General features: G+C 45.7%; 1 protein-coding gene and 1 pseudogene across 1 annotated transcript in view; one reads left to right on the forward strand and one right to left on the reverse strand.

Annotated features, from left to right (window-relative positions):
- Positions 1 to 1,952: 1,952 nt before the first annotated feature.
- Positions 1,953 to 4,089, forward strand: LOC115329976 (annotated as a pseudogene).
- A 5,690-nt stretch (positions 4,090 to 9,779) lies between these two features.
- The window catches only part of LOC121047452 (solute carrier family 13 member 5-like), a 53,354-nt gene continuing 38,480 nt past the window's right edge, over positions 9,780 to 24,653 (reverse strand). The window contains exons 3-5 of the mRNA XM_042292421.1: positions 22,303 to 22,464; positions 12,750 to 12,887; positions 9,780 to 9,929 (exon numbers count right to left, since the gene is read on the reverse strand). Coding sequence (XP_042148355.1) covers positions 9,780 to 9,929; positions 12,750 to 12,887; positions 22,303 to 22,464 — 450 coding nt within the window. The remainder of the gene's footprint in view (positions 9,930 to 12,749; positions 12,888 to 22,302; positions 22,465 to 24,653) is intronic.

Here is a 24,653-nt window from a genome sequence, read left to right on the forward strand (position 1 = left end):
AAGTCTTCCTCGGCGTCGTCCCAGACGTCGTCCTCGGCGCCGTCCTATACGTCGCCCTGAACTTCAATACGCGTACAAACATCACTTGAAAACGTTTCACCCGTGGGACTGTAATGCTTTCGGATTCCTTCTACAGATAAGCAATCTAAAAAGGCCTTTGACGCGCCAAAAAAAAACAAAAAACAAATTCATGCTAGTCGTTGAAATGGCACGTCAGGACATCACAAAAAAATTGTTTCACTATAGAGTTGCGTAATTTTTTTGTTTTTTTTTTCTAAAAAATAGAAATAGGAGGCCCAATTCAAAGTTCCCGCCAGTGCACTGTGACGTAACAGTGTACCGCAAGGTGTCGGGGCGGTCAGAAGCGAGGCATCGACCTACGTCACTAAATGTGGGTTCGCAGGAAGTCACGTCAGTTTCACTCCTCGTGCTCCCCGCGACCGTGCCTAAGAGTTTTTTTTTCTGCTCTTTGTACGAGCGATTGTAGAAAACGAAGTTTCAGTTCCACTACCTCTTTATCGCTGCACCGTTGGTTAATTTCCGTGCTGTAAAAGTTGAGGACGAAGAGTCAGTAGATCGACGTGATGGAGGTCAATGATCAAAGTGTTGCGAGTACAAGCCAGTGTACGAGTGCATCAAGTTTTGAAAACAAAATTTTAGAAAGCTCGCAGAAATTAGAATTGCTTTCGTACGACACGCCCAATTGCATTGCTGAAGGTTCGGACACCGAGGTCGTCGAATCATCGTATACTCTCCAGGCTGAAGATGCCTGTCGTCTCTTAAAAATGCATGCAGTGTGATCTCTTCTTCACCAGCTGAAATACCGGGACAGTCCTTCACACAGCACCTTCTAGGCATTGTAGTTGATCACGTCAATTCACTAACTCCTCTTTTTCTTCCTTTACAGCAACATTAAGCAATGAAAAGCAGATAAAGGAAACCTTGTCTGCTTGGATCGTTCGTGAAGTAGTGGAGAATAACAAAAATACTTAACAAATATTACACGCGCTCGCGGTAAGCACGAGAAGGGATACAACTCACGTGACTTCCGGCGATGCCTTCCTTCTGACCGCCCCGACACCTTGCAGTACACTGTTACGTCACAATGCACTGGCGGGAACTTTAAATTGGGTCTCGTATTTCTATTTTTATTAAAAAAACTACGCACCTCTATAGTGAAACAAATTTTTTGTAATGTCCTGACTGCCATTTAAACGCCTAGCATGAAAAAAAATTTTTTGGCGTGTCAGAAGTTTTTTAAGTGTCCTTTTGTAATTATTTTGTAACCAAGTTTTTCTGTAAATTGTTTAAAACAAATTAAACGTAGTCGTGGTAAGGACAGAATTGCGGCAGAAGTCGATTTTATGTGTCGTGTAAACTTCAATAGTCGTCCCGGTCATATGCAAATTTTGGTAAAATTACCCCTAGGCTCGTCAGGCTCAAACGTGGCTCGTATCTCAGAATTTATAGTGGTTGAATCTCAAGGCAGAATTCAGACGTGGTTTTGACTGCTGGTTACAACCTTTTCCTCAAATATTACCCTTTTATAAAGTGCAATAATTTGCTCTAAAAGTGCATCTTTTCGCTTCTACATCTAACAACCACGTTCTAATCTTATATATCGTTTTCAATTGTTTTCAGAACCTGGCGTGCATTCGACATTGTTGCCCAGCTCCATTCTTCAGCAGAGGCAATCAAGTGAATATCCTGCAAGACAGAACCAGAAGCTCGGGACAAGATAATCGTCAAAACAAACATATAAATTTTTAAAAACAAACCACAAAATTACAATATTCTCAACAATTTTAACAGCAGGTGCATTCATCAGCGTGCGATATTCTGCTCACAAAAAGACGGCTTTATTGTAAATGTCTACAACCAATTCCCGGAAAGGCATATTTTTTATAGTTCTAAGCTAAATTACGTAGATAGGTCGGAAATAATTTTGCATGATGGCGAACATGAGCATTCACGTAGTATTTGGCCTTATCAAGGTTCTGGTAACTGTATATGACATTTGTACATTGCCAATTTATATGCTACTTCAGAGGCCATGGCACTACTGGAAGAAAACAAGGCAGCGCTTTGGAATCCAACTTGATCAGAATGACCCTGCATCTCCGTACGTGAAGGCAAAGACCTTCAAGGCGGAACGATTTCCCGACGTCGGGACACTGAACGAGCTAATGACGGAAGCCTTCCGAAAGTACAGCGACCGGCCGTGCCTGGGTGAGCGCCCCGTCCTTGGAGAAAGTGAAGAGCGAAAGGACGGAAAAATTATCAAGAAACTCTCTCTTGGTGACTATGAATGGCTCACATATAGTGATGTGGATCACTTGGTTGACTTAATTAGTCGAGGTATTATGACTCTCGGTTTAAAACCTAAAGAATACTTGGGGATCCTAGCCGAGACTAGGCAAGAATGGATTCTCACAGCACTCGCCTGCATCCGACTCAACGTTCCTCTAGTGACGTTGTACGCTACATTGGGTGAAGACGGCATTATTCAAGCTCTCAATGAAACGGAAGTCACCCACCTCGTAACTTCTTACGACCTCATGCCGCGAGTGGTCAACATCGTATGCAAAACTCCTTTGATAAAACGTATCATCTATATGAAAAGCAAAATCAAGAGGACACCGGGGGTAGTTCCAGAGAACGTAGAAGTGATCCCGTTTTCTGAGCTTGAGAAGCGAGGTACGACTGCAGACGCAGATTTGAAAGTAGAGACGCCCAAAAGAGAAAACGTGTTTATCATCATGTACACAAGTGGCACAACTGGCATCCCCAAAGGAGTCATGATAACCCACAAAAACATTATGGCTACCTTGAAGGGGTTCAGCGTCAACTGCCAAACTCTTGGCATTGGTAAAGACGACTCACACATTGCCTACCTCCCCTTAGCTCACATCCTAGAGCTCTTAGCTGAATGCCTGACTCTAGGACTGGGAGCCAAGATTGGCTTTTCTTCTGCCTTAACGCTGACGGATGCATCTACTGGACTGAAAGCCGGATGCCTAGGTGACGCAAGTCTATTGAAGCCCGTTGTCCTGGTGTGCCCACCCCTTATCCTCGATCGCATCCGGAAGAGCGTCACAGATAATGTGGCGGCCAAGGGACCGTTCTTTGCCCGTTTCTTCGAGTACCTTCTCGCGTACAAAACATTCTGGCTAAGTTTCGGCTTCAACACGATGATTCTCAACTATCTGGTATTCAACAAAATGCGCGCCTTGCTGGGAGGCCGTGTCGCAATTTTAGCCACGGGTGCAGCCCCGCTCTCGGTCGATACTGACGCCTTCATCCGGGCCTGTTTTGACTGCTGTCCGATGCAAGGCTATGGGCTTACAGAGACTGCTGGTTCTGCAGCTTTCAAGGATCTAGACGACAAAAATTTTGAAACGATCGGATCGCCCATCCTCGGTTCCTACATCAGGTTGGTGGACTGGGATGAGGGAAACTATTGTGTCACTGACAAACCGCACCCGAGAGGCGAAATAGTAGTAGGAGGAGACTGTGTGACACCGGGGTATTTCAAGAATGAGGCTCTCACTCGGGAGTGTTACAAGGAAGAGGGTGGTATCCGGTGGTTTTACACGGGCGACATCGGGGAGGTGTATCCTGATGGCACAGTCAAAGTGATCGACCGTAAAAAAAACCTGGTCAAGCTCGCGCACGGGGAATATGTGTCTCTCGGTAAAGTAGAAACCGAACTCAAAACGTGTCCAGTGATTGACAATATATGTGTTTGTGGTAACTCCTACAAAACGTATTTGGTCGCTCTCGTGATGCCTAATCCAAAGCAACTAGAAAATCTGGCTTTGCAAGAAGGTAAAGGCAATATGAGTTTTGGCGAGCTTTGCAACAATCCAGCCATTACTCGAGCTGTGGCAAACGCAATCGCAGAGCATGGACGCCAAGCTCGCCTACACAAAACGGAGATCCCCGTCAAAGTTAAGCTCTGTGCTGAAGACTGGCAGCCGCACACTGGCCTAGTGACTGCGGCCTACAAGCTTCGCAGGCGTGAAATCCAGAAGTTTTATCAAACGGAAGTCGATGAAATGTACGGTACAAACTAATTTAGTCAAGTGACGTGACGACGAGTAAAAAGCAAAGGACCTACCGAATGCCTGGCGCCTTCAATATTATGTCCTGACATCATAAAAAGCAGAGATGGAGATCTTTACTTCTTCTGTTTTCTTCTATACCTGTATGAGATATAGGTACAACGGCAAATTCCGCCGCTTCGGAAATGAAAATGATGGGGCTCCAATTCAACGTTGTGAAAGTGGTTCGACAGCGAAGCTGTGATATCACCTGCAACGATTGCCCAGTGCACTATAGATACTTTTCATAACAAACGCCACTGGATGGTGCTCCAGTCTTAGGTGTCCCAGAGAAATTCCGCTTTATAAGAAGAATGAATAAAGGCAACCTCAACACCGCTGCTCGGAATGTAGATGAAACTTTTAAACACCAATTCTCCAGGTGAACGCCAAAAGAACGAAGTAGTGCGATATCTGTTAAAATGCTTCAAATATTGTTGTAAACTATCTTGCCTCCTCCAAGCCGAAGTCCCTCGTTAAATCTCCAACTTTGTTGTCCGTGTAGCTTTTATGCTTTCTAGCACTGGTGACGTAACCAAGCTCAACAGGCTTGCAAAGACGGTCCGACCGGAAGTCGCTTGGAACGCTGCGTGCTTCGCATTGTTAGCGGGGCAACTGACGTCACTCCCCACTTCGTACTCTGCAGTTGCCGCGGCAACCTAAGCAACCGCAATCTTGACAGAGAAACGCATGCGGGGAGCGCTACGTGGTTCGCATTGTTCGCGCGCGCCTTATCTATCACGTGGCTTTGACACTTCTTTTGTAGTTTTCTTATTGAAGCAAGTGTCGAAACCACATGATAAATGATAAGGCGCGCAAGATGTAGTCGACTATTCTGTCGACTACTGCTCTGTCGACTACTGTTCTGTCGACTATTGTTCCGTCGAAGGACACGAAAAAAAACGACCAACGAGTCATATACAGCTTAGCTGTAAAAAAACTTAACAGTTTCACTAGTACCGCGATATTTTGATCTCTACTCTAAACTTGATTATAGTGTATACTGACGCATAGCGGAGAAGCATCGACATGGTCGAACAGTCTCCGTAGTGTTATTTTTGTTTGTTCTTGTACTGCCCTGAGAAAATTTCTTATGTTTACCAGGTTTGGTGGTGTCACTTTTGTGCTGCTGCTACGCTGTTCGGATACTTGAACTGCCTTTTCACTATCTTATCGTGTTCAACGTCAAATTAGCGAACTGGGTTCTTCCTCTTTATTTTGTTTCTGCTTATTTTTTGTATGACAGCACAAGAACAGCAAGGTAGCTCTTTGACGCTCTACTAAAATTTGTCATATAACGATTGAAATAATTTAAAATAATATTATTAATTCGTGCTGTGTGTTTGCCGACATTTGGGGTGAATTATGTATTTCAGCTGAAATATCGTCTTTTGTTGTTGTAATTAGTCCGAATTCAATAAAAGCCGATCTTCTAATCACCAAACAAAGCCTATTCTAAAATTTGATGCATGGATCTTTTTTTGGTTAAATTCCACTGAACAACGATTCCGCCTGAAAAGATAATCGAGTTAGCAGTGCGATAAGTATACGTGCGTTAAACTTTTCACGAGGTCGTTTGTCATGTAGGCATGATACGTTGTCATGGACGCAGACCAGGATTCTAAGCAATGTTCTATGTAGCACTGCTCTCTATCGACAGTATGCTGGGCTACTCTAAAAAAAAAAGCACTATCCTAGCAGGTTTCAACTTCAGCGTAAGCAAAGCATTCGCTGCAGCAACGCTAAGGTTCAGTTGCAGTATGAGCAGAAATCGGGGACTTTCAGTAAACCGTCACCGTGTTCCGCGTACCGCACTACCGGAGCCTTTGAAGCATGCCTTAAAACGCGATCCCCGTGGTCACGGTATCACCCGGACGCGCGTTTCTCGTCGCCATAAATTGCGACGTTACTTCATTACTGCGAAAGAAAGGGAGGAGTGAAGCATTATTAAACTTCACTAGGGCAATGCATTCTACGGCCCTCATTTGCATTAAGCAGCGCGTCCATAAAGCACCAAATCCTTCCTAACGGTATGGACAGACTAGAGTGCCTACATACACACGCGCGCTTTTGCTTGAGTGGTGACATCTCAGCCATTTTTCCGCCCAATCGTTTTTTTATGCATCTTGAAGTGCGTGCAATCCGGTGTCACTCAGCTCGAGCGCGTAGCTTTGGCTAATGCATAGACGCCATTTTACCGCCCAAGTCACACACCGAGTGCGCGAGAGCGTCACGCGCTGGCATATTCAAAACAACAATGGATGTCTCCACCCTGAGACAGACAGACATGTAGGCACCCTAGGACAGACCGGGTACGAGCGAGCGCATGAGCATCGCGCTGTCCAAGCTTGTCGCCCTTTCTTGCTGCGACGAGGGAGAGGGCTGCCACAGACGGATTGAGGTATACTGCGATCGCCAAGACAGCAGAGACGGCTGCATCCGCAATCTGGAAGGCAGTCCACGACGATAGATGACAGCAGCCACCCCTCCCAACTACGCGCGTCCAGCCGTTCTAACTAATCAAAAGTTGTCGGCTCCAAGGCTATACGATTTTCGTGGACTGAAGGTTTTGATTTTACGTAAATAAATCTCAAGAGAAGGAAGGAGTCCTTTGTTGACGCATGTTTGAAATATCCCACAAACATAGCTCCAAAAAAAGGAGTATTTCAAGTATATTTCTCAAATTTTGCGTACGTTCAGATTAAGTGATCTTTTGTACCTTGAAGCAGCGTGTAAAGTAACGACGTTACTTGGAACACGTAGCTCTTTTTTTTTTGTATTGGATTTGTTAAGATACCCAAAACGACGAGCGAGTGAATTAACTTCGTTACTATTTACGGTATTGTTTATATATACTCTATAACATTGCATTACTCGTTACTTCCGAATAAAATTAGTCACGCTTCCGGTTCCTTTAAAGAGTGAACGCGCCATTGGGACCGCGCTACATCCTACAAACTAGAAAAGCGAAGGATAAAAATTATAGGTGTGCGAATACCTGTTCAGATCGAATAGCGCAGTGTCATTCCTAGATTGAACGCTGTTAAGAAAACCAGTTGTCGGGGATCTCACTCCTACTGTGAAGATTATTAAAGACGCACGAATGACTCTGCAAAATTTAGGTTTAATTATTGTCCAAGTTTGAACTGTGGTTTTAAACTGTCAAATACCGAAATTGAATGTAACTCAACAGTAACGTTCGTTAGTTTTTGCATGAAATGGTAACAGTATTTCGCTATACATGACGGTAACATGTGTCAGTAACCCGTTAATGCTTTGAGAACTAACGGGTAATGATATTTCGTTTTAGTTTGTGCACAACACTGCCTTGAGGGAAGGTCTTCTCAACATGGAAGATTTTCAACGATATGGCAACATCAGGGCAAGAACAAAACTGGCCCACCGCAACATCACTACCTCGTTTTCTGGCATAAGTGAACTAAAAATGGGGCCTAATGGAGATAAGGACCCGCTAGCCATTTTGTCCCAACTAACTTTATGATTCTAATGTTAGGTGACCCGTTGGACATTGAGTCCTTTAGCGCTTTTTAAACGGCGGAGAGTTTAGCAAAATAGAAATCGAAAACTTGTAAAGCACGATACGTCTTCCACTCTAAAAAAAGACAATTAGGGCCTGCAAGAGTGACACGTTTTACCAGTGGTTTTAGAGACCACGATGCTTTTTTTAAACTTTTGCATTTTCAAACGTACTTTACAGTGCCGGCAAAAGCTATTCAATGGCAATATCGGGGACTTAAGCCCAATAAGTCTCCTGCTTCGCAAATAGGTGACTGCAATCAATGTTCACCAATATGAAGATAAACAGTACACCAGTATATGTACTCGAGCACGGGTGTCTTCAGAAATGCAGGGCATAGTTGCTTACACAAACTGCAGCAGCTTAGAGAAGCAGCGTAGCATAAAACACAAATTAAAAGTTGTAATCATGTACGTTGTATCACGTAGAAGTTCGTGCTCATTAATACTGCGCCCAAGCAAATCTCGAAAAAGTGTCGATGTTGTATCCAACCTATGCTTGCCGCGCGGTGTATTCCGTAATCCTTTTGTGAGAAAGTCAATAAAAATATAAAAAGGACCTTTTTGTGAAGGAAGCCTGCCGACCCAGTGTTATCTTGACTCACAATTTTTTAGTGTTAAGAGAAATATGTACACAAAATTCAATATCCATAGGTAACCTATTTATTGTACAGGGTGTAACAAAAAAAAATTGAAAGGTTTTTTTTTTTTTTTTTACCTCAAAAATAAACTATAGGTATTGCCGGACGCTCATTCTCCGCCCAAAGGTAGCGCTAGAGGTCACAACCAGATGCCAAAGTTTCAGCCTGATCTGATACCTTATTTAAAAGTTATAAAGATTTCCAGAAAATTTCAATGGGAAAATGGAGCCCATTTTTGCCCGTTTTCGGTTTCTGGTGTCATAGAGCCCCAGGCATTCGAAAACTCTGTTGGCCACCATCTTCCCATTGAAATTTTCAGAAAATCAGTTATAACTTTTGAATACGGCATCGGATCGGGCTGGAACTTTGACACCTGGTTGCGACCTCTAGTGCTACCTTTGGGCGGAAAATGAGCGTTCGGCGATGTCTAGTTTTTTTTGTGGTTTTTTTTGCAAGAAAAAAAAACGTGCTATATTTTTTTTGTGACATTTTGTATATGATTAAGATGCTAAATAATGCGATACAGACATTTCTTTTTCGGTTCGTACAGTAAGGGTCGAATTTCAGCTTCGTTTTATTTTATGTCAAACAGTGAATAAAAACCAGCTTTATACTGGAACATGTTCGTAAACGATAACGAAGGTAATCTTCTTGTAGCAGCAAAATGTTCGAGGGAGCCGCGCCCTTTATTGTCAGAAGAACAAAAAAGCACAACTCAAGCATCCCAAACTGACGATTAACAATTAATGTCAGTATATTATAATTTCAGCTTCGTTTTATTTTATGTCAAACAGTGAATAAAAAAGTGAAAGCCGTTTACAACTGCCTGTAACGCCGAATTGGAGCGCAGCTCTTGAGGAGGAGGAGGGAAGGGTACTGAGGGGAGGGTAGACCCCTCCTCCTCCTCGTCCTTCTCCTTCTCCCCTCATTCTTTAATATGCTCGGGTGGGGGTGGGTGTCGCGTAACTTCGGGGGGAGGGAGGGAGGTCACGTGACCTGGGGGGGGGGGGGTGTCGCGTGACTTCGGGGGAAGGCGGGTCACGTGACCTTGAGGTGACCTTGGGAGGGGTCACGTGACCTTGGAAGGGGGGTCACGTGACCTTGGGGTGACCTGGGGGTGACCTTGGTTACGCCGACAGCGACGGCGACGCCGTTCAAGCCGGAAACGGGCACCTAAGAGCTGCGCTCTAAAACCAGCTTCATACTGGAACATGTTCGTAAACAATGACGAGGGTAATCTTCTTGTAGCAGCAGACTGTTCGAGGGAGCCGCGCCCTTTATTGTCAGAAGAACAAAAATCGACGACTCAAGCATTCCAAACTGACGATTAACGATTAATATAAGTATATTATTCCACCATAACCTTCAGAAAACATAAGTCTATATGACACATAAAAGGAAACGTTTTGTTTTGTTTTGTTTCTCAAATAATCTTCGTTAATAAGCCGGTACAGTTTGCATCTAAATAATATCCGTGCTCCAAGTGCCGCGATGGTAACTACTGCACAGTTTTCCCGGTATAGGCGGTCGAGCAGTTCTGGGCCCAACTGGGAAACTTGCTCAGCCTGAACACCTGTTGGCCCGACGTGTTGATAAAGACGAGATTCACAATCTGGCAGACGAGCTTGACCATGATGCCAGGTACCAGCTGCGGAAAGCCGTGCAAGTAAAGCATGAAGACCGAGCCTACCGTATGCGGATCGCATCTTACCGCTACTCAATGGACCTTTTCCGAGAAGTGTTCTGCGCACGCGCGAGCGCTCGATGCCAAGCGGCGGAAGTCGGCACGAGAAATCGAGGACATTCAGAGGAGACTGTGGGTCACCGAGTAGAACACGTAATAGCAGCATATATATCTTTGTTACACAATAAAAAGAAGCGGACGGAAAGAAAATAATTACGTTTCGGTAGACACCACGTATGCCCCTCTTTAAAGTCGCGTTGGTCGCGCGACCAGTCAACAACTGTAGGGAACAAGTACCTAGAATGGCGGCTGTACCTCTAATCACCGTAGTCGTCAGCTCTGCACCCGGAATAACCAGCACTTCACGCCATCACACAATCCCGCAGCCGTGCCCATGGTACCCGACTTTTGAGAATCCGCCGGATTGAGCGAAAGTTTCCTATTTTGTGATTGGCCGTCCCTCAAAGGGACGGGGCACCCGCGTCCCCCATCTCCCGCCGCCGCCGGGAACATAGAACACCTTCGTTCGGCTCATTTTGGCTCCGGCGGCCCGATTTCAGTCCCATACCGGTCCGAAAACCTTCTCCCCCGGCGGGAACGCCGTCCGGCTCTTTGGCTGGGGCGGCGTAAAAAACTGATGTGTGAATGAGGCCTTATGCTTCTGGTTGCCCCCTGCCACACCCGTCCGCTGCCGTCGCCATCGCTGCTCGCTGGGTTACTTTGTTTTTCGCGGGTTCCACCTGGTTCCCCCTACGAAGCTGATCACGAGCTATGAAAGTCCCTAGGTGCATACCAGGGATGGGCAAAATACAACCAAATGTATCGAAATACAAAAACGAAATACTTCATCAAAAACGTATTTAATTACAAATCTAATTACATTTCCAAAAAAGTATATAAATACAAGTTACAAATACAGCCAAATGTATTTGGTCTCCTCCAAATACTTTTCCAAATAGTACATTCCTCAAAATCTGCGTCAGCGACTTAAGGGCACCTGCAACGGGTTTCTGGGTATCTCATTATAATTTTGCATTGCACACTCGGGAGTTAGTGTGCGAGGCTCTAGTAACGTAATAGAAATATCATCACAAAAAAAATGTAATCAGCTTGGACGTAATGGGTGAAAAAAGTACAGAGCTTCAAGCAGCTTTTTTTTGGCGATTACATTTTGGTAAAGACCAACAAAGAACCGAGACGACCAAGACGCGCAGCACTAGCTAGAGAATTTTTCATTGTTGCAACTCGCACCAGTTACAAAAATCTGGATGACCCGCGCATTTAGAATGTTCCAGGCAAAAATATGGAGGAAAATCAGGCTGGGAAGCATCACAAGTTGTCACAGGCACTTGTTTAGCCGGTCTGCCTGTGAACGTCGATTTCGTCACTATTCTTGCCCTGGAGTAGCACCGTAATCGCAAAGTCACCAAACACTTGTGCTTGATTGAGAGACACAGCATTCGGTGCAGGACGTAGTTTTCTTCCTGCTCTGGACTGTGACAATAAATTTGAGGATGTATTTTCGCCCACAAAATTGTATTTAATTACAATTGTATTTGAAATACCCACGTTTTAGTATCTAAATACACGCGTCAAATACATTACTCAATTCGTAATTATATACAAATGCAAAATTCACAAAGCATTTGAAATGCGTATTTCAAATACTTGTATTTTAAATACTGCCCATCCCTGGTGCATACCTTCGTAATAATCGCGTGGCTCGCGTGCCGTCGAGCACGTGCCGCAGCTCAGACAGTGAAGAAACTGCTAGCCCAAGTCGCTTCCTTTATTTTTAGTTCGTGCAGCCACCGCCTGGCCCCGTCGGTATGTGGAAAAGGTCCGTTGATATCAGAATAGCCTTCCAAATACCCGTTTCACATAAGATCCGATCGCTGCCAACACTACAATAGGACGGAGCCAATCAAGCAGCGGCAAAAGTGAATCGTCATGGCGCTCTTTGCCTTTATGTTTTTGCTATTGCCGGCGAAACTAATCACGCACGAAAAATGCGCCGTGATCCTGCTCTTTTTTATGAGTGTGATTTGTTTAGCTGGTTGGAGTACGCGTGAGCGGAGTGCCAGAAGGTCACCTCTCCCAGAACGTGGTCTTAACGAGGTCTCAAACGCAGATGTAAAATTTATTAGTTATAAAAGTAGGTTTAGAAGAAAAATTAAATGAACAACCACGCCTCTCGACAGAATAAACTGAAAAATGTCAAGTTCTTTCCGTAGAATGTCTGTTGTTACAAAAAAAAAACTGTGCATTGACAAGGGACTTTAGGTTATAGCGCATATCATATGCCAACAGTTTACGTGAGCAAATACGTTACGTTAGAGGTTTATTTTGTCATGATGTGTTAATTTTTCTTTTAGGTTCCAGCGCATAAAACTTCCAACAGTTGACGTGAGCAAATCTATTGCGTTCAAGCTTGCCTTCAAGGCTTATATTGTCTAGTTTTGTAGTCCTTTTTTTTCACTCTCTCTCTCTCTCTGTAAAAAAAAAAAAAAAAAAAAGTTTCAAACACAAGGGCTTCTATTGAGGCCTCCCGTGACCAAAGCGCGTTAAAATCTTTAAAGAAGTCACACATCCCGAGCGGCGCTGCAGAGTCAAAAAAGGCTCAAGACATGGGCTCTTTTTTGCGAACAAAATTACGTCTATTGAGGCGCAGACGCCCTTTTGTTCGCATTTCTCTAACAGGACAGGCACACAGCTCGGGACTCCAGGGTTGTGTGCCTGCCCTGTTATGCCCGCGAAACACAGCAGGTGACCAACCAAACTGACCAGGTCTTTGGTGGTGATGTGTCCTTCGTCTGCAATGATGGTAATGACAGAAGACGATGCCGGCAGGATACACGACTGTGTCACTGCCAAAGACACGGGAACGGCCAAGTACAGAGGGTTGATGCGCAAGCCACATGCCTGCAAGCCAATCGGAGAACCGTGCCCTTTTGATAGCACTATCTCTAGCATGATGGTTTTATGTGTGGTCCTTTATGTCCGCGCTTCTAACTGAGTCCGCATAGTATATCAGCATCATATGTGGATGTGTATCTTCGGATGCCCGAGAGTTCTTTCTTAGAGCGGAGCTGTTAAGGGCTACTTTCCCCAATCTTGTGTCCGGTACCAAAAAAATGTCGACACAAAACTACACAAAACTCTGAACAGCTACCGATCTATGAGTGACGGCGGCAACCACACAACCAGTCTTGTTGCCGCCGTCACTCAAAGATGGCGAAACCTTTCCAGCTATCACAGAAAAATGAATAGTTGGGCGAGTTAGTGGGAATTCAACAGCGCGCAAAACAGACGAGGACGAAGAAGAGACACACAGGACGAGCGTACAGATGGAAAGGCTGAAAGTTTTTCTTTCTTCCTAAGCCGCACAGATTTGGCACCTGTTTGCTAGCCGAATTTAACGTAACTTTCGACATAAATGAAAAGGCCCTATAGTTTCATATTGGGGGGGGGGGGGGCGAACTGATGCAGTTTTATCATTTTCATATGTATTAAGTGACAAAAATATTGGCGAAAAAATCACTGCGCGGAAAGGCAGCCTTAATGCCTGAGTCAATGCCACATAGAATCGGTAAAACGTTAACAATGCAGCGAATATTTCACCTCCAGCGTCAGCTTTTGGTCTTTGATAACACTTCGTCGCATGGGCAGCCAAAGCCCTAAGAACGGAAATAAGCGCGTGCTGGAGGCGCAGCCTCATTCATAGCCTTTAACCGACTATAAAGTAATCGAGGCCTTCTGACTTTTATTTCTTCATGAAACGTCATCTTTGATGCGAAAGTTCCAACTTCGGGACTGGGCCCGGCGAACAATCGACATAATCCGTACGCCAGGCGCGAGGGCCGAAAATGTGACTTCCGAGCGGTCCAAAGTGGTAGAGGGACTTAGAGCGATGAACTGGTATCCCGTTCACTAACCAAAGGTGACACCCACCTGGCTGCCGCCATGTTGTACACTTTTGACCACTAGACTCGTGACCGTATTAAATCCTGAGTATTTTATGCAAAACTGAGCCGCGATTTGTATTGCGATCGCTGTGAAAAGCATGATAAACTATTTTTTCAATACCTTTAGACCCAGAGATCAGGGTCTCGCTCCGAGAAACACCCAAAATACAGCACCGCGGCTGACAGCATCTAGCGCAGGGATTGCGCACCTTGCGCACGCATCTAGCGCAAGCATATTTTGGACTTAAAACAAACGAAACATGACTTATCTCGGCTGTAACGCTATTAAAAATCGAGAAGCAATTATTTGTGTGTGGTACTTGATTAAAATCGACACGTAAAACTCTAAAGTCAAAGGTCTAGTGGTCGAAAATTTGCAACATGGCGGTGGCCAATCGGAAATCACTTTCAGCCACCAGTTTCTTGCTCTAAGCCCTTTACCTCGTTGGAGCGGTCACAATCTGTCCGAGCAAAACAGAGTTTAGCGGCACATTCGGCTCTGACATCTTTCTGCGTGATCATTATCGAAACATTATGTGCACCCTATTTTCAACCATGAAGCGTTACTACATTTACCTCTTACGCGCTTATTGAAACCATATACCTATAATTAAGACTGTTTCTCGCTACCACCGCTAGGGGATTCTTTTCAGATTCTGGTTGACCAAGAGAGCATGGAAAGCCCTCTTTCTGCGTCTGGTGCACGCCCTGGCTCTGCCCGCGCCTCCAATTGACCAAACCCTCTGGATCACATCAAAGCCGTATATTGGGAGAGTTTGGCCAGTCTATGATCTCGCCGCCAAAACGCCCCATCCCGAGTGAGCCAATAAGCCCTCGGCGCAAAGCGAGAGGCGTGAGCGTATGCGCGTGGAACTCCCGGTTGCTCCCAGCTGAGCGGGGAGGGAGGACATTTCCATTCATTCGCTTGGCGGAATGCAAAGGATCGACATCCAAATTTTGGTTCTTTCCTTTTATTTGGCAGGCTCTGGCAAGAAAACAATATTTGCTATTCCTTGGTGGCTTAAAAAGCTAACGAGTGAAGTTTTCTCCACGTTAGAAAGCAAACTTTTATTCAGGCTAAAAAGAAATAAGCCCGTAGCAGATGGCACGAAGCCTCAACAGAGCTCTGCGTTGACAGCGTGTTGCGTTAAAATGGCGGTCGTCTCCTCTTTGCTCACTTCTTTCTCTCTCGCACCTTCGGCGCTCTTCTCCCTTTCATTCACTTTTCTCCTCTTCAGCGCCTTCCTCGCTACCACCATCAAGCATCAATAGTGACAGATGGACCAGTTGGTACATGATCTCTGTTGACAAATATTTGTTGTTGCTAAGAGTTAATGCATAGCTCGATGAATAATCTGCATGAATAGTGACAGATGGGCCAGTTCGTACATGATCTCTTTTGACAAAATGTGTCCCGTCAGTCCATCGAACATACAAGGAATCTGAATTCTTGCTTAAGAAGTCCGATTGGGTGTACAAATAGTGTGTGTTGTTTCAATAAGCATTTAGTTTAAAGTAGCACTTCGTGTTGTCTCCCTAACTCTGTCCCAGCCTTGTTTTGACAAAATGGCGACGCATTTTGTAAAAATGAAAGCCGTTTACAACTCTCTGTAACGCCGAATTAAAGCGCAGCTCTTGAGGAGGAGGAGAAAAGGGCACTGGGGGGGGTCAAGTGACCTCGGGTGGCGGGGGCGTCACGTGACCTTGGGGGGTCACGTGGCCTTGGGGGGTCACGTGACCTTGGGGGGTCACGTGACCTTGGGGGGTCACGTTACCGTGGGATATAACGTGACCTGGGGGTCACGTGACGATGCCGATGACGTCATCAGCGACGTAACTGACGACGTGACTGATGACGTCATCAGTGATGATGACGATGACGATGCGGATGCCGGTGACGTCATCAGTGACGTCACTGATGACGTCATCAGTGACGCCACTGATGACATCATCAGTGATGATGATGAGGATGCCGATGCCTATGACGTCATCAGTGACGTCACTGATGACGTCGTCAGTGATGATGACGATGACGATGCGGATGCCGGTGACGTCATCAGTGACGTCACTGATGACGTCATCAGTGGGGATGACGTCAACGGGGGTCACGTGACCTGGGGAGGGGGGTCACGTGACCTGGGTAACCATCGTGACCCTCGTGAGGGTAACCCAAGTAACCCTTGTGAGGGTAATTCTCGTGACCCTCGTGGTTGTAACTCTCGTCACCATCGTGACCCTCGTGAGGGTAACTCTCGTGACCCTCGTCAGGGTAACCCTTTTGAGGGTAACTAACCCTCGTAACCCTCGTGAGGGTTACGAGGGTTAGTAACCCTCGTAGCCCTTGCGATCCTCGTGAGAGTAACCCTCGTAACCCTCACGAGGGTTACGAGGGTTACTCGCGGTCACGCCGACGGTGACGGCGACGGCGACGGCGACGCCGCTCAAGCCGGGAACGGGCGCCTAAGAGCTGCGCACTAAACAGACCAATGGCCAGACTCTGCCATTACGCCTCTGAACCACACAAGCGACATCGGCACCGCTTTCCGGCGTCCCAACGCGAGGAGGCCACATTGGCCTTTGTTTTGCGGTCCGTGACTGTCCTGGTTCTCGCGATCGCGCGCGCGCCTCCCGCCGGATTTTTCCTCTTCCGTCGTCTGCTCTTTGTTAGATTCTTCCGTTTCGGCTCTCATCCTTCGCATATATCAGCATCGAAACCGCACTCGCTGCCTACATGACAGGTGTCCATGATAACCTGGTGATCAGCGTAAACGTGGTCATCCTAGCCTGCTCGTTGATCTTGCGACGTCGCCGCGTCTAAAGGGAAGGAGGCGCAGGTTTTGGGTCTGACCGAGTTGGTGCTACCGAAACCCGGAGGGACAGATCAGTGCTTTGCTGCCCCGGCTGCGTGCCAGAAATGAAGGCTACTTTCGAGAGTGTCACCAAATCAATACGGCATCCGTCAGAACACAGGCGACATGCAACGAGTGCCACGGAGAAAGTCACCTGTAATACCGAATTCCTCTCCTATAATTGCCCAGCGGTTGTCCTTAGCGTCCTTATCTAGGTAGTCTGGCTTCGTCTTGTCGTATAAAGAAGGAAACAGTCGCACAGTTGCGAGTAGCACCTCCGTTGGAGGAAAGAGGGTTAGCAGACGAAACGAAACAACGCTATACTTCTTGGCAACGTGAAAGACCCGCATAGAAGCGGGATGAGCGCTGCCATGGCATCGCAACGTCACTATCTGCGCCATTTCCTATTGGCTCCTTCCTTCAACGGCGAGGAGCGGCGAGCTCTGAACCGCGCAAGGACAGGTTGGCTTGGAGGCGCCGGCCGGCACGCCGATGAGGGCAAAAACTGGTTTTGGTCGGCAGCCGGTCTCGGCCAGCGTCGCACGCCAAGCCTCCGCGACGCTATTGTGGTCAGGCCTTAAAAAGGTACTCCGGCGATTTCTTCATAGTCCCCGATTTGCTTGGAATTTTGCTAAACTCGCCAAACAACATCGCCATTATAGTATCCCAAATATTAGGCCAAAATAACTTTTTCACGAAGTTATTGAGTTTACGATTTTGGTCCTCACTGTGTTTTTCGATCTGAAAGTCACTACTGGCAATAACGAAAAAGTGACGTCAGTGGAAGTGCAGGGGTTTACTTTTTGGACTGTAGAATTTGTTCCCAACCGATTACAAGCAGTTTCAAGAAGTCAGATGAATGCTTTGGAAGCTCGCTCCAGTCCCGCGCTCCAGCACGGAACAAATGATGGGCATATTCTATTTATTAGACTGCTCGCTCGACTGGCAAGCTTGCCTTCCCCTGACGTCACGGCACTGAAAAGTGCGGGTATATTTGAATGTTGGTTTTTGCATCATTTTCGTTTGCCGATTTCGCAATAACTATTATGAATTTCGAGATAAAATAAAATAGCACACCGGAAAGGATAATGGCCGGGGAGTCGAAAAATATAGTTAGTTGAGGTAGCACAAAAAATCGCAAGAGTACTCCTTTAACGTCTTCAGCGTCGTCACATCTGTCATGTTGTTCCGCGTGGTTCCGGAGGCGGAGGACGTTTCGGCGTGGTGCCGAAACGTCACGAGTGACGTTTCGTCACAGTGGCACCTAAATGTCACGTGACGTTGCGCCATGGTGACGTTTCGGCGTGTGCATTATGGGACGTTTCGCATGATGCACCGCGCGGTTACGCCGACGCCGACGGCGACCCCGCTCAAACCGGAAACGAGCGCCTAAGAGCTGCGCTCTAAAATTGGTCGGTGCATAGGTTTACTATGCTGCATAAATAACCGTAGAACTACGGCATCAGCTCAAAAAACGTCCACGGGCTCCTGCCATGTGACGGTGTTGGGTGCGCAAAAAGCGAATGCCCCTAGATTGCAGTCCGGTAGAGGCAAATGTGCAGCACCACGCGCTACAATCTCTTTGGCGTATATTTATGTTCATTATTTATTTCAGTATTTTCAAGGCCCGAGGGCTTTACAGAGAAGAGGGGCAAGCAACAAAACATAACATGAAAATGCGAACAAATACGAAACTTTAGCAAGACAAAAAGCAGTCATGGGGCCCGCTGACAAAATGGCTGGTTATGGCCTCTCTAAAAGAATCGATCGAGGATATGGACACTAAAGATTCGGGAAGGTGGTTCTACTGGTATGACGACCGGGAAATAAAAGAGTCAAGGTAGGTGGAGGTGCGACACTGGGAAATTTCAACTTTATACTGATGATCAAGGTGAAAGGAAATATGCGGGGAGAGAAGAATAAGTTTTCCTTTCAGTGTAGAGATAGAGAAGTAAATTTTATAAAAAAAAAAAAGCAATTGACGAGATCCTTTACGGCGCAGAGAGAGAAGGGGAAAATATTCGTTAGATTTCATAGATGACAAATATGTTGAACGATGATAATTACGAAAGATAAAGCGCGCCATGGTTTTGAATGGCTTCAATGTTAGATACGAGTGTGGTGTGACCGGGATCCCAGATTGCTGCAGCGTACTCTAATTTAGAGAGTGCCAGGGTTCTCAATAAAATTAATTTCAGTAACATTGCTGCTTAGGTAAAATTTTGTTTTAAGTAACCGAGGATGGAGTTAGCGCTAGCAGTGATATGATTGATGTAAGCGTTCCATGTCATGTTATCAGTAATATGAACTCCAAGATATTTGTAGGAAGCTACGATTCCAAGGGGGAGGTACCAAGGGTGTATGAAAGTGGAGATGAATTACGTCGGAGTTACTCGCATCGTTTTACATTTGTTAATGTTAAGAGACATACACCACGCGTTACACCAGTTTAAAACAGTGTCTAAGTCAGTCTGAAGAAGTTGAGCATCAGAGTTATTAGGGAATTCGTGATAGTTCACACAGTCGTTCGCAAATAGACTAACAAAGGAAGATAGATTCTGAGATAAGTCGTCTTTGTAGATTAAAAATAATAGAGGGCCTAAGACGAATTCTTGTGGAACACGTGAGGTGACGGAACTGAGGTAAAAATTAGCTTGATTAGTAAAGACAAATTGAGATCGATTTGTCTGAAAGTCTCTAATCCAAAATAAAACGGCGGGGTCAGTGTTAAGTCTACTAAGTTTGGGGAGTAGAAGCTTGTGGGAAACTTCGTCAAATACTTTGCTAAAATCAAGAAAAAAGCAGCCAACCTGGGATCCACGATCTAGAATAGAAAGTAAGTCATTAGACAAGAGACAGGAGTAGAGTTTCGCACAAAAAAGTTTACAAAAGCCGTGCTGACAAAGATTGAAAAAAGAATTATAATCTAGAACGTCAACAAGGTGGGAGTAAATGACATGCTGCATAATTTTGCAGGGTGTACAAGTAAGGGAGGCCTGTAGGTATGAGGACTATGTATGTCACCTGATTTGTGAAGTGGAGCCACCTTTCCTATTTTCCAGCCATCGGGAAGTGTAGAAAAGTTTAGCAATTGTTCAAAGATTTTGCACGAAAGAAAGCTATATATATATATATATATATATATATATATATATATATATATATATATATATATATATATATATATATATATATATATATATATATATATATATATATATATATATATATATATATATATATATATATATATTTTTTTTAAAGAAACACAGATGTAATTTTTTTGACACCGCAAGATAATGATGTCTCTAGACTTTCTATTCGCTTAACTATGCCGTCAAAACTAAAAACTTAGAGCTCCATACGCAAAAAAGCCGATTAGACGGATCTCACGAAGCGTTCGCCGCATACGTGACGCCGCCATAACTTTAGTTCACAAGGAGTAGACGGCCGTGCGTGCGAGGGCTCGTGCCCTCTCGTGTTCGACACGCGCAGAGCTCCAGCGGGGTTGTCGCACGTGCAGAAAGACTAAAGTTCCCTCGATGCATGCATTGCGGAAGCGGTGACGTAGTCTAATACCCGTGCCACACGGACGCGGGAAATGCCATTCAGGGCGAATCTCATTCGGGCGCCAAATGACATTTCATTTCAAGCCATCACGTACACGTACATTTCGAATGTAATTTTGCGCCATCATGATGATAGCGCCTGCTTTCTGAAGAAAACTAATTGTAAAGTTTTTGTAAGCTAAATACGTTTCTTCAAGGTTATCATCTCTAAAAATGTCTATACGTAGTTTTAAACAAATTTTGCAGTCAGTTACTTTATGTTTTCTTTTGTTTTGTTTTTTTTGCGTTTCCGCTGTAATTCATTTGTTTGTGACGCTTTAATTGCTTTAGCCGCAATAATCCAAAGCAAAAGACAGAAGCTAACCAAAGCGAAAGGAAATGGCGCCTGTGCAGTCCCGAGTTTCGGTCCTTGCGCCGGAGGACGGTAAACGGGCGCGACGGTTAATGAGCGCCCTCATTTATTTATGCGCCAAGCACCGTGCCGAGCAGCAAAGGCTCGAAGCAGAAGCAGAGGACGTTCACTATCGCGTTCGTGAAATCGAAGAATGGCTGCTCTCGAACTCCGTGGATCTGGCTGCTGCTTTCGCTGCGCACCACCCAGTGCACCAATCGCGGCTGCTTGTGGCGCTTGCGGCTCCACCGGAAGAAACTTTGAAGTTCAAGCAAAACTTTAACAAAACCGAGAAGAAAGGGGAAAAAGAAGGCGACGCAGGCGAGGTGGTTGTGTCTACTGGGTTAAAGAGTAGCCGCTTGCAATTATCTGACAAGCCGCGCTTCAAGTCCAGTATAAAAGAATGCGTACATAAAAACAAACACAAAAAAAATAACTTTTAGTTCGGGTATACTTTGAATAACGTAATCACATTGGTGTTTTTTTACTTGGGGCCCTGGGTAGAGGCTGCACATTTGGCCCATGACCCAATGCGAATGAGTTCCGCCAAACCCCTTCGGTGGCAAATGGCATTTGCAGCGAATGTCATTCGGGCAGGCCGTGTAGCACCAGTCGAATAACATTTGGGGCGAATATCATTTGTTGTAAATGGCATTCGAGATGCCCGTGTTGCACGGGTATAACTGTCTGGTTATATCGGTCTATTTTAGTGGCGAAGCGGCGGCTCGCGAGCCGCATGCGGCTCTTCGCGTGTTAAAGTGCGGCTCGCGGCTCCCTCCCCTTCTACCCCCCTCCCCCCACTCCCCCGCCTCCCTCCCGGTCACACGAGCACTTCCCCAAAAAAAGAAATGGAACGTGTTCTAAATCGACGGACAGGCTGAAGTATGGTAGTCACGTGCTACTGTTACCTTATTTACAGTTGGACTGCTTTTGACTCGGATGGATCGAGAGTAGTTCGAGTTTCGTTTATTTTTCTAGACAACCTCACCTATATTTTCTCTTATATTCCTGGTTGAAATGTTTTATTATTTTTTGTCCCGCTTACCAGATACGGAACTCACATGACTGAGGACTACAGGAAACAGAAAACGTCTATATAAGTGCTGACAATAAAAAATTCTAGAAGGATCGCGTTTTCAGGTCACGCTATTTGTAGCGGGAGCTCGCGCTGCCGCTTGATGCATGCTCTGAAGCGCGCGCCCGTAGCGGTAGAGGGGCTTCTGAAAAAGATCTACTAAAACTCTCTAGTAGCGCTCTGGTGTTGGGCTGACTACGCGCTATCTCAGTGCTGCGATGCACTTGCGAACCGGCCTTAATAGGCGCTGGTTGAACATATCCCTTTCAACGTCAACGACTGCGTGCCGAACGATAGATATTGAAGTATAGACCGACACACTGTTTACAAACAAGCCCGTACCTGCCCACACCAGGTGTGGGCACTGCGCAAACGCCCAAACCAGATTCGTGTGTGGTGAAGCTTCTGCGCATGCGCCGTGGCGACAACAGCGCCACCGCAGAGGAGTGACGTCAGAGCCGCGTGTTGGTCTATAGACAGGAACCCACCACAGTGATGACAACGGGCAGGAGCATGCTGGCAGCCGCGTCGTTGGGTGTGAACTCCGTCAGGAAACTGGCGCTCAGGGAGAGCAATACCTGCATCACCACCGGGTTGACTATATTCAGACCCTGCACGAAGGTCACGAAGTCATCCGATAGTTTCGTCGCCTGCGCAAAGGAAACAAGCAAGCGCGTTTATAGTCAGGGACAGGTTAAGAACCACGCTCCGCCTCCCCTGCACGTGCTTACTGTCTTCTCCCGGGCTTGGGATGCGCGTGCGACCAAGTTTGATCAAACGCAGAAAGCTCGCGCTTGGTCCTGGCCCAGACCTCCAGCGTTGTTATCTCACTGAAAGGGTTCAGTTCCCTTTTAGAGCGCAGCTCTTAGGGGCCCGTTTCCAGCCTGAGCGGCGTCGGCGTCGCCGTCGCCGTCGGCGTAACCGCAAGTTGCATGCAACAGGTTGCATGTGCAACCTGTTGCATGCAACCTGTTGCATCCTGTGCAACCTGTTGCATGCAGCTCAGAGAAGATGCAATAGGTTGCAGGCAACCTGTTGCATCTCACAAAAACGCCGCAACGTCGGAGTCGGCGTAACCAAGGTCACCCCAAGGTCACGTGACCCCCAAGATCACCACAAGGTCACCCCAAGGTCACGTGACCCCCCAAGGTCACCCCAAGTCCACGTGATTTCCCGAGGTCACGAGACTCCCCAAGTCACGTGAACCCGATGACGTCATCAGTGACGTCACTGATGACGTCACCGGCATCCGCATCGTCATCGTCATTATCACTGATGACGTCACCGGCACCTGCATCGTCATCGTCATCAGTGACGTCACCGGCATCCGCATCGTCATCGTCATCATCACTGATGACGTCACCGGCATCCGCACCGTCATCATTACTGATGACGTCATCAGTGACGTCATTGATAACGTCATCGGTATCCGCATCGTCATCGTTACTGATGACGTCATCTACTAGGAAACACGAAAAGACAATGGGTAGAAAAGAAACGTCATGAACGTAAATTTCATGCAGAATTCGTTCCGGTTTTGTCCTTAGCTCGTCTTTGGGCATTAGTCTCAAGCGTCTAAAAATGCTTCATTTACGGATCTCGTTTCCATAACGAAATCGTTAGAAAAGAGACATGACATCGTTTTTTTACAGTATATTTTGTCTTCGATGGGAGTCATTTAGACGATAAATAATATATATTATAACAACATATCACCTAAAAGCGATTCTATCTTTCATTTTTATTTAGTCTTATGTATTTGGTTTGCGCCGTTTATGTTATGTTACGCCGATAAGGCAACGACCCTCTTAGAATGCTTGAATTTGTATTCTGCTCTATCTTAACAAAATCTTAACAATAGTATACTCCCAGTTCCGTTTCTTTTCAGACTTGCAGTGAAATCGCATAAAAAGAAAGCGCTATATTTTTTTTAATCTGTAATACAACCGTACAGCTATTATGTGGGTGACTGAAAGATATATATTTACTGACGAAACCTAGGAGGCCGGCCAGATGGAGGTGCTGCGGTGCTTGGTTCACACAGGAAGAGTAGCGGTCTCGATGGAGAAGCGAGTGTCTGTGATGATGTCTCATTTTGAAATAATGGGCGCTAAACCTCTTTTGAGTCTCTTTTATTCAGAAACTCTAACGAATCTCGAGCTATTCTTGTGGTGTCGAAAATTCGAAAGGATGCCGAAGTCAATGGCAGTGTAGTATTATCTTCATATTGCGGTGTGCTAAAAAACTACACCACGGGAGTTTTCTTGTTTATGCACTTCTGTCACATCATTTTCCGCTTTATGTGTAGTGAATCGCCCTGCTCATTAAACATATTCAATGTATAATATCACATCATAAGACACCACATCATGAACTATGTCATCATCGAAAGATAGAGCATATTGTCGACATTTTATAATTAAAATCACACTTCATCTGCTCACATTGCCGACCAAATAAAGCCCTACCGAAGTCTAAAGATATCACTATGATTTATGAAGTCTACTTCAGAGACGTAGCAATGATTACCGTCGTAAAATAAATATCTACAAATCAGGTACTTCATGCAGTTCATTACCTATAAATTGCCAGCATGATCTACAAATCACGTAAGGTTCACTGTGTCAGTTGAAAACGAGCGTGTTGGTTAATAGATACAAAACTTGAAAGTATAAAACAGAGAGGACGAGGACGGGAACAGGACATCTTTGAAAGATGTCCTGTTCCCGTCCTCGTCCTCTCTGTTTTATACTTTCAAGTTTTGTTTCACTGTGTCCCCTACACGTCCGTTTTAAAAAGCGTATGAACGTGCTTGCCATGCCGCCTCATCTTAATCTAC

This window comes from Ixodes scapularis, unplaced genomic scaffold (assembly GCF_016920785.2).
Source record: "Ixodes scapularis isolate PalLabHiFi unplaced genomic scaffold, ASM1692078v2 PGA_scaffold0__279_contigs__length_252992795, whole genome shotgun sequence".
Classification (NCBI taxonomy): Eukaryota; Metazoa; Arthropoda; class Arachnida; order Ixodida; family Ixodidae; genus Ixodes; species Ixodes scapularis.